This window comes from Empidonax traillii, unplaced genomic scaffold (assembly GCF_003031625.1).
Source record: "Empidonax traillii isolate 1590-97213 ecotype Southwest subspecies unplaced genomic scaffold, ASM303162v1 scaffold374:size1477467, whole genome shotgun sequence".
Taxonomy (NCBI): Eukaryota; Metazoa; Chordata; class Aves; order Passeriformes; family Tyrannidae; genus Empidonax; species Empidonax traillii.
In genome coordinates, this window is record NW_020955567.1 from 118,289 (window position 1) to 131,820 (window position 13,532).

At 41.5% G+C, this 13,532-nt stretch overlaps 1 protein-coding gene across 2 annotated transcripts; it reads left to right on the forward strand.

Annotated features, from left to right (window-relative positions):
* The first annotated feature begins 284 nt into the window (after positions 1-284).
* AMIGO2 (adhesion molecule with Ig like domain 2) lies at positions 285-8,842 on the forward strand. 2 transcript variants are annotated; one of them, XM_027892919.1, is made up of 3 exons: positions 285-620; positions 5,898-5,985; positions 7,086-8,842. In XM_027892919.1, the coding sequence occupies exon 3, from the start codon at positions 7,159-7,161 to the stop codon at positions 8,734-8,736; it is 1,578 nt and encodes a 525-aa protein (XP_027748720.1). In that variant the 5' UTR covers positions 285-620; positions 5,898-5,985; positions 7,086-7,158; the 3' UTR covers positions 8,737-8,842. The 2 variants fall into 2 exon arrangements, with proteins under 2 accessions (XP_027748720.1, XP_027748721.1); XM_027892920.1 differs by lacking the exon at positions 5,898-5,985.
* The last annotated feature ends 4,690 nt before the right edge of the window (positions 8,843-13,532 follow it).

The window sequence follows — 13,532 nt, forward strand, 5'->3', positions numbered from 1 at the left end:
AGCCAGGCTGCCTGCCCCCCGCCCAGGATCCGAGGAGCTGCAGGCTAGTCTCGGGGCTGGTGTGCACCGGAGGAGCTGAGCCCACCCGAGCGGCGCAACCCACCCGTCGTCGGCGGGGTCAGAGCGGCTGAGGGCCGCTGTCGGAGGGGAGCGGAGCGGGGCGGAGCGGCGGGCAGCCCCCGGGGAGGCGAGGGGCGGAGCGGGGGCAGCGGGTGCGCTCCTCCCCCGGGACACCGATGACTCCGTCCCGCTGCCGCGGAAACCCCACTGGAGCGCGTCGGGTTGAAGCGGCGTAGGGTCCGGCGCTGCGCGGCGGGGGAGACCGGGAAGGCGGAGGCAGGAGGCGATAAAACCCCCGTCGCCACTGTGACCGGGAGTCTGCTGCCTTCCCTCCTCACCCGCTGCCGGTACCGAGCTTCGGGCCTCAGCTCCGTTCCCGAGGGCAGCGGGCCAGCGCTGCCTGCGCCCGCGGGGGAGCGCAGCCGAGCCGCTGCCGTGCTCTTGGGGCCCCCAGATTCCCCCGGAGCCGAGCGGAGCGCAGCATGCGGGGCTGCGGCTGGAGGCGGCGGCGGGGCCGGCATCGTGCTCCTCGGACATGAAGTGGTCACCGGGAGCTCCAGGTAACGCTGCCCGGCGGGGTGGCGGAGCAGACATCTCCCGGTAGACGGGATATGGTGTGGGACAGGGTACAGAGAGGCAGGAGCCGGGGCTGAGAGAGGCCACCGGAGCCGGTGGCGAGCGCAGCCCGGCAGCGGGCGGGAGAGACCGAGCCCCTACCTGCGCCATGGAGCGGAGCGTCAGTGGCTGAGCCTGCCCAGGGAAGTCAGTCAGAGACCCTTCGAAATTCCTGAGTGCCCTCGGTCCGATGCCGGCTTTGCCTGCCCGGCCGCCAGACTCACCGAAACTTTGCCCTCTGCCGACTCTCGGTAGGAATCGGGGGGCTGTAGCGGGCGGACCTTGTCGGGAGACTGGCAGGAGCCCCCCACATCATAGGCAAGGGGGTTTCTCTGAAGTTTAGACCATCAGATAAATTTTGGAGGCGGTGAGGATCCTACGCTGGGCGACTAAACTTTCGTAGGATCTGGAGATTCATTGCTTGGAGACTGTTACCGATACTCTAATAGGCACTGCTGCTTATCATTGCGTTTTTTCTTAATTATTTGCTGATCTCCTTAGCAACTGAAGTAGTTTGCAAGGTTTAAGCTTGGTTGCAGCTTGATTTACAAAATAACATGACAAAAAGGATGAATCTGTTGTATCACTGATGCATATTTATTTCCCTTGTACTCCCTCAGAGGGATAAGTGCTGACTTTATGTAGCTAGTACTGCCATAAAGAGACTGTTGATTATTCCGACTGAGGCTCTGTTGTACGTCACCCAGTTGCTCATCTGTGTCTCAGTTTTCTTTAAGCCAAGTGAATTATCGTGGGTTTAAAAAAAAAAAAAGTAAACAAAAAAATCTCTCTTCAAAGAAATTATAGTTTTATCCGGCTAAGGTTACTAGGACAAAATAATCTCTAACTCAACACAATTGAGGTCTGGCCAGATGCTGGCCAGAGAGACCACTCCATTTGCCAGGCTGACCTCAGGATCAGCTTGCTGCAATTATGATGTAAAGCCATTTTTTCATCACTGTTAGTTCCTGCACCAAACACAATTTAGCCCAGTTCAGGGATTTAGTCCAGTGTATCAAGACATCTCCCAGATGTAGCTCACCAACAGTCTTTGCTGTCCAATCTGTCATGTCACTAAATCTCATGGATTACGATGGTTGAGTAATCCAGATCTACTCAGTCAGAAATGCTGAGCACAGCTGTCAGGAAGATTTGATGCAGAGAATTCCTTTTCCACTCATGAGTGATAAAAGCAGAGTAGAACCGGGAGACTGAAGTGAGGTGGCCACTCAGGAATATTTCCTCTGACAGCATCCCCACCCACACGGAATGGAATCTTATGCAGACCTTCCTTATAAGTGTAACTTTTTAAAAAAGATTAATTGCATAGGATGCCACTAGTCTGTTTGTAATTAATGGCTGTGTCATGCACTTAAACAGGATTTGCAAAATTAGGATTAAAAACATGAGTAATTATACTTGTATAATGTTGTTGTTATAAGTTAATAAAACCCTATTCTAAAGGGCACTTTTTCTTCTGAGTTCATGAAGAAAGCTTTGTCAAATGTCATGCCAGAAAAAAATAATAGAGCTATGAGAAAACATTAACATCTGAGCCACCACTGTTCCTTTTCATGTATTATATTTAACTAATACAGCCCTGATTCATCTGATATGTTGACTGGTATAGGGGGACAGCACCTATGTAGACATTGGAAATCAGGAGGTGCAAAGATGTATGAGTGATTTGTGTGCTGATGAGACTGGGGCAAGACTCAAGAGAAGACAGTCGTAGAAGATGTGGTGCAAGGGAAGGAGGTAGGGGATGTAGAAATGGTGTGAACCTTCTGGAGGATGAACTGAGATATTTAATATTTTCTAGTGTTTGAGCTCTCTAGAGACTACTATGCCTGCAGTAGTACAGTGGGGTTGTGTGCAAATGTTTGCATTTTCACTGCGCAAAATGTGCCAGCCAGATGTGGGACTATTTGCATGACCAGGAAAATGCTTTACAGTAGGATTAACATCTATCAAATCAATTTTTTTTTTATGATGAAAAGACTGGTGGTAGTATTTGCAAAAGGATTTAGGTGCTCCAGTCCAATTCACTGCTTAAATTAAGAGATGGGCCACATAAGGATTTTTTTAGCAAAGTCTCGAATCGATAGTTTGGTATACAGGTCTCCTAGAAGAAACAGCAACGAGCCTGAAGGTACTTGCAGGAGATGAGAAAGTTGGTGTAGAGATTATTAATGTTGCATTAGTGGAGAGAGAGCCCAGAGAAAAGGGAAATGAGTGTCTAGAACATTAGTAGATCTTCTAGTGATAACTGATGGTGAAGCTGTATGATGCCTGGTGTTCCCTTTTTCCATAAGCAGCTCTAGCTGCTCAGTAGTTTAAAAAGAACCAAACACAACAAAACCAAACCAACCCAGAAATAAAAATAAAAAGCCACAAAAACAAAACCACAAAATAATAACCCCCCCAAAACCAAACCAAACCAAACCAACCAATGAGCGAAACACACGCACAAAACAAAACAAAAGCAAACAAAAGAAAACCAAACAAAACCAAAACAAACCAACCAAACAAAAAAAAAAATCTCACGTGCATATTGCTTGTTTCTGATCACCGAGGATATTCCCTATGATAGCAGGATATGTCCTGCATTTCTTCTCGAACAGTTAAGAAGCAAGTGCATTATTGCACAGATGATTCATCTCAGAGAGTACTGTGTTTTTGGCAGTGAACTTATAATATCACACTTAAACACTACAAAGAAATTATTTCTTTGAAAAGAATTCAAGAACAAAACTCCCAACCGTGCCCTTCACTTTACTATAAATTAAAAAACTATTTACCCAGCTTATTCAGAAATAGTGGTGAAGTACTTGGCCAGAGTCTGTTGGCACCTGTTAGCTGATAGTATTCAATAGTAATATCTCTCTTGAGAAAATATACAATATTGAAATTTGTAAAATAGGACTTTTCTAAGACCTGAAGTAATGTGACTGGGGTGAAAAGAATGCCACTTTTTAATATAGGGCTAATTGTTGGCTTTGTGCTTCCTTTCCACTTAACACATACGCGTTACTACCCAGAAATGTTTATGCAAAGTAAGTTCAAATGACCACATAGGTTATAAATATTTATATTGATCATGTTGGCTTTGCAGACCATCCTGGGTAACCTGGGTAGAAGATTCGAGGAACATAGGTTGAAGAGCAAGTTGCAACTCAACAGTCCTACCCTCCAAAAGGGCAGGAAACTGTTGGGAATGTAGGCACTGCACTGTGAGTTGGGCATGGCAAGGAATGCTTCTGCTCTTCAGTGTACTCTCTAAATAGCCTTGTGTGTCCTATGGTATGTCTAGAGTGTCTATAATTTGGATTTTCCCTGCCAGGCAAGGCAAGTTATCTGAAACAGTTTTCATTTTTCAACTTCAACAAGCTTTGAAAATGGACAACCCAGTTTTCAGCCCTTGCAAGATTTTTTTGCTCCTTTGAACTCAAAGGTATTATGTTGATTTACACTACACACTGCCCATGGGATTTGATTGCAGATTAGTTCTGGAATAGTTGTAGGCAGAAGCAAACATGCAAGGTTATCTAGTGTTTTAAACTTGGTAACCCTTCCAAACCTGAGCATTGACCTAGGATGTCCCATTTGAAGTATCTCCAGGGCCGCAGTTATATTCAACATGGGAACTGATTTTTGAAAGTGCTGTTCATCTTGTTCCAAGTGCAGTTATATTAAAAATTAGGCTGCATAGCTTGCAGAATCAGGCATTCAAATGTTATTGGGAAGGCAGCCTATGCAACAGCAGCTCGTCTCCCATTTTGTAGATACTTTATAATTCAGTCTTCACACACATGATTTTATGGTATGTGGTTTTCAAATGCCTTGCTTCATACAGTAGACTAACTAAATGACATGTTTAGAAAAAATATTCCTCTGGGTTCTTAACTTCCCATGCAGTTAGAAGCTTCAGTAGGCTGTAAAAGCCTAGAAGAGTTTATGAATCTTGATATTAAGCTTTCATTTAAACCAATTAGTTTATTTTTCCAATATTTCTATAGGTAAGATCATGTTGCTATATCCCTTGTATAGACAGGGAAGCAAGGAGAGGCCTTTGCAGTCAGAAGTGCCAGCTAGAGTGATGCATTCTGACTCATTTTAGCATTTCTTCAGATCAGTACTTCCCAAACTTAACACACAGACGTTCCTTATTTTCTAAGTTCCAAGTTGGTGCTTATAATGTGTTCATTATTTTCTAACAGTCACCAGTTTACATAATTTGCCTGATCTCACAGGAATTTTGTGGCAGAGGCTAGGATGTGCTTCAGTTCTCAGATGTAGGCATTTACTGAGCTCCTGATGTAATCACCCCTTCTTTTCCTGTTCTTCCTCAAAACCTGTGCATAGTGTGAGGAAAGGTTTTGGAGGAAAATTTAGCAATCATGTAACCAAAGACTGTATATAAAAATAAAAAATGGCAAGGAAACCTTAATTCTGATGCCTTAATTTTTGAACACTTGATTTGGCAGTCTCTTGGTGGTTTTTTGGGAATGCAAACATCTAAAGCCAGTGTGTATATAAATTGTTGCGAAAGGTGAATTCTCCCATCCTGCTGCCTCTATATTTCTTCTTTTAATGGGTCATTAGAAGGTTCAGCTCTTTAGTTTCATAGCACATCTTCTACCACTTGACTTAAGAGTAGCCTGCCAGCTACTGAGCAGCCTACCAGATTGGCAGAGGGTTAGAGGTGAGGGAAATAAAGAGCTGAGGGGGAGTGGAAACGTTTGCATTTTGCATATATTAATAAATTGCATAGGTAATTTTAGGTTCATAAGTAGCAGATATAAATTCTCTGGAGAAATGTGTTCCAAGGTTCACCTGAAACTCTTGCCTCTCTTTTGCTTAGTCCTCTTTACACCCTCCTCATCTGCTTTTCCAGTCTCATATGCTTTGACTGACTTCTGCATCCTTAAAACTATCTCCTCCTCAGTTGCTGCATTAGTAACAGTGACGATGCTCCATTAGCATCCACCTCCCCTGGTTTTACACTTCCTTCCCTACGTATCTCTTCTTTTCTCTCTCTCTTTCTTTGACTCTCTCTGCCCTGCTACCCTCCACCATTTAGGTCTTGATTTTAATGTCTTTGTCCTCAAGACTCATCTTTTCTTCATCCATCCTGCATCATCAGAGAACACAGTGTCTCTTTTTATTCTACTTCTTTCCATCTGAGGATTCTTTTTTTCTCCTCCTCCCACTGTTCACAGGAAGCCTCCCAGCTCCTGGCCACAGCTACTATCAGCAGCTCAGAGCAGACATTACAGAGTTCATCCTGCTCAGATACTGCTCCAACAGGTGGGTGAGATTGGAGAAATGATTGGAGTATGAGGGTATGTGGGAGCTAAATACCATGTCTGAGCTCTGAAGGGGTGATGATAATCAATGCAGATGAACTTACCTGTGAATTTGCTGACAGGTATCCAGGGAGAGTAAGAGAGAACATTGCTCTGCTAGGTATGTGTACATTTTCTTAGAAGATGGCAAAAAGCATGACCCTTAGCACAGAGTCACTATTGTGCCAAATGTTATGTCCCTACTTCAAACCACAGTGACTCTAAAATAGTCTCAGAAAAGAGTATGGTTGGGGTTTTTCTTACTATTTACATATAAGCAAAATATTTTTTTTCTTTTACTAAGTTTTGAGAAACAGCTGACTCATTCTTACTGAAAGTTCCCAAAACGTGTGCCTGAAGTATGCACCAGGCATAGAAAAATTCTTCCTCAACACTTATTGACAAAGGTAGAAGTAGCCAAATAGAAAAATGTAGAATACAAAATATTCTTATTAAACATCTTTAATAACTTTATAAATAGGCTGATACATTAACTGTAAGTTACTGAATTAAAAAAAAAAAAATTCATATGACATTTAAAGCTAGGAAGTCTGAGAAAATTCTTTTCTTGAAAATGTGTGACATTTTCTGATCATAAAGAAACACATTATAACTGCTTCCTACTAGACAAGAAAATAACATTTTTGGACAAGGCTTTTTCTTTCCTATGCTGGGAATTTTCTATCTGTGCTGGTTTGGAAACAGGTAGTGAATACTATTACCAAGTTATGTTCCACAGAGGAATATTTCTGATTTTTTTTTTTTTAAATGAACTGTCAGGAATTGCATTACCTGGTCCTAGACTGAAGAATGGTAGCATTCTTTTTGAAGACAAAAAATACTGCATCTATAATGTATATTTTTACACATGAATGTAGAATTTCATGTTTTTATAAAGCCAATGTTACGCTTACATTACCTAAGAATTATATTTTACAATTAACTATGTGAAACATTAAGGATTAATTCCCTGTATTTTTCAAAAAGCACGCGTAAGATAATCAGTCAGGGTATGAATGGTAAATGTTAACATGCTGTACCTCTGTATCCCTCTTTTGACAGCAGCTGGTGCAAAACTAAGTGCACAAATAATCTGTGGCAAGGAGCACTGGGAGAGAGCTAAGAGACAGTGACAATGTCTTTAAACAGGAGGAGGATTCCTACTCGACTTGGAGTTTTTAAAGTGAACTGCAAAGGACTCACATGCCTCTTGGTCTTCACAGTGAGCATTTGTGGCAGTACCCCAGGGATGTGTCCGACAGCCTGCATCTGTGCCAGTGATATCATAAGCTGCACCAATAAGAACCTCAGTCGAGTGCCAGGAAATCTTTATAAATGTATGAAAAGGCTGGATCTGAGTTATAACAAAATTGGGCTCTTGGAGCCTGAATGGGTCCCAGTGTTATTTGAGAAACTGAACACTTTAATAGTCGATCATAATAGCATTAGCAGCATTATCACTGGAAGCTTTTCTACAACTCCAAATCTGAAGTACCTAGACTTGTCGTCCAACAGCCTGAAGACACTGGGCAGCCCTGTGTTTCAGGAGCTAAAGGCACTGGAGGTTCTCCTGCTGTACAACAATCAGATAACGCAGATTGACTCTTTAGCGTTTGGAGGATTGTACAATTTACAGAAACTATACTTAAGCTACAACTTGCTCTCAAATTTCCCACTGGACTTATATGTTGGAAAACATAAACTGACAGACCTGGCGTTGCTGGACGTTTCCTTTAATCGCATCCGGTTAATGCCTATTCAGCGCTTGAGTTCAGTGCCAGCTAAACAACTTAGTGGAATTTATCTTCATGGCAACCCATTTTATTGTGACTGCCTCCTGTACTCCATGCTAATCTTCTGGTATCAAAGGCAGTTCAGCTCAGTGGTGGACTTCAAAAATGAGTACAGCTGTTTGTTGCAATCAGACCCAAAAGGTCACAATAAACTGCCTTTACTGCTCGACAACTTTCTGAATTGCTCTGAAAGCACTGTCAACAGCTCTTTCCAAGCCTTTGGGTTTATTCACGATGCCCAAGTTGGTGACAGGCTGATTGTACACTGTGACAGCAGAATCAGTGATGTGGGCACACACTTTGTTTGGGTTAGTCCAGACAATAGATTGCTGGAGCCAGACAGGGAGACCAATAACTTTAAGGTGTTTCCTAATGGCAGCCTGGAGATAACAGATGCCCAGCTAGAGAACTCAGGGCTGTATTCCTGCATTGCAATAAATAAGAAAAGATTATTAAATGAAACCATAGAGGTTAGAATAAATGTTAGCAATTTCACAATGAACAGGTCCCATGCTCATGAAGCATTTAATACAGCTTTTACCACCCTTGCTGCCTGTGTGGCCAGTATTATTTTAGTATTGCTGTATCTCTATCTGACCCCCTGCCCATGTCAATGTAAGGCCAAAAAAAAGAAGAGGAAGCTGAACCAAGGCAGTGCCCACTCTTCTATACTGAATTCTGCAGTGCCGCAAGAGCTGAATTCTACAATGCCAGCAGACGAGAAGAAGGCTAGCACTGGTAAACGAGTGGCTTTTCTGGAACCTGTGCATGAACCAAAGCACAGTCAGAATGGGAAAGTAAAACTGTTTCCTAATGACAGCATCATTACTGAGAGTATCTTAAAAACTACTCGAACAAAATCCGACTCTGATTCTGTCAACTCTGTGTTCTCAGATACACCTTTCATGCCACCAACTTAGTTTGCTGCCTGTGTTTGTGTTGTGCAGTTACATTTTTGAATACCTCCTTTGCTTGTAGCAACCATCAGGAAAAACAAATAAAAAGAGATAAAATGTTTTAAAAAAATTATATATTGTTAATCCTTGAACTGCGTCTCCTCTCTGTGAGTGCAGGGCCATGCAATAGTGATACCTTGTTTGGGAAAAGCAAACAGCGTGGTATTAATGTGATTGTCTTCAGTGTAAGCATAGCCTTAGTTTTACCTTCTGATCCATACACAGAAATTTTCTGTGTGTATTTAAAGATGCTTTCAGTGCATATAGCTGACCTTCAGAGGCACATGCTGCCCCCCATGCAACACTCTTGGTCGTACTGATAAATCAGCTCTTCTGCAGTGAGCACAGAAGCAAATTCATATGGCTACTGAGAAAAATGTCCAGACTTCCTGCAATTCCTTTCATGGGCTCATAAAACTTTTACGTAAAATCACTAGGGGGAATAAGTCATAACTTTTCTTGGACTGATCATCACAAAATAATTAAATTTGTCACCAGGATGGCTAGCAGCAGTGGGTAAATGTTAATGGCCTTCAACTGATAATGTAGTTGCAAGTAATTGCTTGAAAACATTAAATGAGGGGCATTGTAATAATTTTATTCAAAACTTAGTCATGAGATTACTTGTGAGAAGTCAAGTGCTTGTATTAGTTTATAAATATTTCACAAAATGAAAACATGTAAGAGTTAACACACTACCTTTGCAGTTGCCTTAATCAAAGAATTAAAATTGTCAGTCGTGATTGTCAGAGCTGTGATAACTGGATTGATTCTAACCAATTTTCTTAACCTCCAGTGCATACTGTATGCTTGGTTCACGTGTGGTGAACAAATCTACCACCATTGCCATGGCTCCCTCTTCATTTTAGAGGTGGGTGGCTTCTCTTCAGGGATCACTTCATGAAATAGGGGAAATATTTCAATTATTTTTTTCACTGGCATGTGGTTCCTGCAGCCTTACTAAATTTGCTTCTAAAATTTTTTTCTTAAAAGAGGAAATACAGTATTTGGACAAACTCATGGAAAGTATAGAAGACTTTACACTGTAGATTCAGAAAAGACAGCTTTTGCTTAGACTTGGCACTTGTCTCATAAGTACTGCTTTTTTTCCTTGTCCAAAAGTAGCATGGTCAAAGTTTATAAATCGTGTAAGACTGACCTGGACTGGTTATGCAATATAGGTTGCATGAAGTGTTCTGTTATTGTAATAAGCATATGGTTTTATTTGCTTTTTCTTTTTCTGTTTTATTTGCCTTTTTCTTTATTTAAGCTTGCTTACATTGAGACTGGGCCAGACTTTGCCAGTCTTCCCCACATTGATAAGCAGCAACTTCAAAGAGGTTTTTCAAGGAATTACAACTTACCAAAGACAAGTAAATGGAGCATGTCTGTCTCGTTCTATTTTGGGAGAATATACTGATATGGTAAAGGATGAACAAAATGCTAATCAAAGGGCTACATGGTATGGCAACTGTAATTTATTTTTGAGAAGCTTACTGTAACAGCTACTGGCCATTTTTTGTGATTTCTTTTGAGAAGTGTGTTATCATGCTGAAGCTCATATCAGGCTGATCCAAAGCTATTAGCAACTGATTTACCTCAGAGAAATCCTGATGTAGCTAATTGTTTGAAAACAAGCTATCTGACAAACAGATTAGCTCAGGAAACAGAATCTCTGTGTTGTGTACAAGGTATGTGGAATTAGCAAACTGCTGGAGATTTTAATGGAGATATTCAGGGAAATGGAAAATCTAAATTGTTTTTCGAGGCAGAGAATATTAAATATTTAGGAGAGGAAGATGACCAGGAGTTTGTATCTTTTATTGTGTAAATTTAAAAATAGCTTCTGATATCAAGCAGGTTATTGTCCTTTCATAAAGTTCTTTCCCTCTTTTGTCTGTGTGTATGCAGTAAGCCAAAATCCGTATTTTTATATATAAGGTATGGTGAAAGATCAGTGATTGTCTTTGCTAAAATCAGTTATAGGGTTGGGTCATCTGTCAGTGAGGCAAAGATTTGGCATTGTCTTCCTCTCAAAGAATTATTTTTTAGAAAAGATTTAACCAAGCTACACAATCTGTTGTCATACCACATATGTAATGGATGAGTGTCCTCTGTGTTGTACAAGGAGATGATCGGGGGCCCAGGGCCAAAGGACTGAAATGGTGGTGAGGCAGAGTGGGAAATGAGACGCAAATACTCTGTGGAAAGTGGTACAGATCAGTTACAGCACTGGGCAGATGTTATTATCTGTTGTCATACATGAGGTTAATTGACCCAGATTTTGATGTTTACACAAGAGCACTGATGGTCAGTTCCAAATTAGGCTGAAAAAGAAAACAGGTTGTTATCAGTGTGTCCTCTCCTTTGCAACTACAGCTGAGCAGGTGAACTTCGTGGTTGTTCACTGAGCATTTTAAATGTATATATTGTAGTCCTAAATAAAAAAAAAGGACAGAGATCTTTCAGCCTTTTTTCCACAGGGTTGCTGCCCTGTAGCAAAAGTGTGGGGATTTGTCTTATCTGATAGCCTGTGTCCTGGATTTCTCATTGTTGTTTCCATCAACTACAAAAAAGCTGAATGATTTTTTTAATGCAGAGAGAGCTCAGTTCTGTGAGATGTTTAGTGCTCTGGTACCAATCCAGACATGCTCTTAAAAAGGGTTTGCAGTAAGGCAGAAGTACCAAGCTATTGGAAAAGAAGTCTGGCTGTCCATGGGGTCACTCGCTGCCTCTGCAAGATGCCTGGAGTGAGATATTCCTCATGCTGCTCCAATAACCCCAGGTAGTTTTGCTCTCCCTTGTCTTCTTTCCCATGCCTGAGACCATGCCTCACAGGTCATAGGCAGAGCTCTAAGCTATAGCTTAACCTGCATCTTTTTGGGGAGCTCCTATGAATATATGTCCTCCACCACTGTAACAGTAGTGAGCAACTTTTCTCTTACTCAAGGGACTGTTGCATCGGTTCCAGCTGGAATAAAAAATAAGGGTAATGGCTGCAGACAGCTCTGGGAGATCATGTCCTTGCCTCTTTGTGTTTCCAGTACCTCACATGCCTGCAAGGCATCAGCTTTTGTGGAGGAGTCATGTGAGGCCAGTATGAAACCTCTTAGGCCAGTCCTGAGGGGAGCAACAGCAGCTGTGCAACCATATTATTCCCCTGTTCCCCACCTGTAGTGGCAGGAGAGAGGGTAGGTTGCTTGCTGGTCATCTCTTCTGACCTTGATAAGGCCAAGTGTCTGACCATGACCACCTCACAATGAACAGATCCCGTGTCTGACTGCCCCACTGAACAACTGCCATCCGAGCTGGAAGCCAAGGGTGAACTGAAGTTCTTTCCTGATATCGATACTGCAGTTGGTTCTGACAGCCAGCACCACGTCCTTTAAGCCAAGGTGTTTAACACCTGCTTGTTGGGCAAATGGTGCTCCAGGTAATAATGTATCTATTTCCTTAGCATCAGTTCTTCAAAAAAACAGATGTCTGAGGACTGCTAATTCTTGGTGGTGTCAAAGAACTAAGAGATTATATAGCTCGTTCTTCTGAACAAGCAAAACCACAGAGCCAAGTTGTGATTAAACCATAAACTTAAATTTAGGTTTGCACAAGATGATTTCCTCCTACTAGGATAAATCAGTCTCCTTCAGAGTGCTTTTATACCTTGTGTGCAGCTTCTTCCTAATAACCTCTCATGTCTCTGAACTGGTTGAGAATAAACCAGCCATTAGGGGCCAAATCATACAATTGTGGTCATCCCTAAAGTAATGCATCTGTGACAGTCCCCTTTCCACATCCCTGTGGGCTACAGGCGCTGGCTGTCTCACTCAGCACACATTTCCATTCTCTTCTGCAAGCCTGAGTCATCACCATTTGGCCATGGCAAGTGCTGGGACCTCTTCCTTCCATGCGCACTTTGTAAAAAACCGGCTTTCCGAAGACGATTTCTGAATGTACTGCAAAGTTGCTGTAAGGGATTATTTAAATTGATTAATTAAAACAAATACTTCTAAATTAGAGCTGGCATTGGTAAGTAGTAGCTTTTGAGAAGACAGGATACATGTTTCATTTACAGATTGAGCAATTTAGATTTTACTGACTTTCTTTTTGCTTCTTTGGTAAACAGTACTTTGATCATTAAATATGTAGAGAAAGAGAATGCATATTTAAGGATTTTTCCCTCTGTTCCTTTTTTTTCTATTTACCCAGTAGGGTTCAGATGTGAATAAAAGTAGAAGTTTGAGGTTGAGGGGAATAAGGGCAAGAAATATCTTGAGCCAAAGGCTAATATCTCAGCTCTTGTCTTCAGGGGGTACATGACAAAAAATAAAAAAAAAAAAACAAACACGTAACACCTAAATACAGATTTCATGGGTATTTTGTAGAGTCTGGATGTTAACAGGGTTCTGACAGCAATAAAGCTATAAAAGCGATCCACACAAAAATCAAAGCGTAAGAGTATTAGTATTTGTATCTGAACAAGAGAGATCCCAAACTTGCTGAAGAGGTCAAATCACAGATAAAAGGACCATACTTCTCTTCCTTACCTACAGAAATCTCAAATATTAATATTAAAGAATTGAACAGATGCAGTGGAGAAAGTGTTTTTCTTGTGAATTGCTAGTTTATGCTCTTATTTTGTTAAGTAGATTTTTTTCCGTGTATGAATTTATATTCCTTTCCTTTTCAGAATAACTTAATTAACTGGAATAATATTTTCTCATTTATTTCTCCTAATGAAGTCTACATTTAGTAGGAAAGGA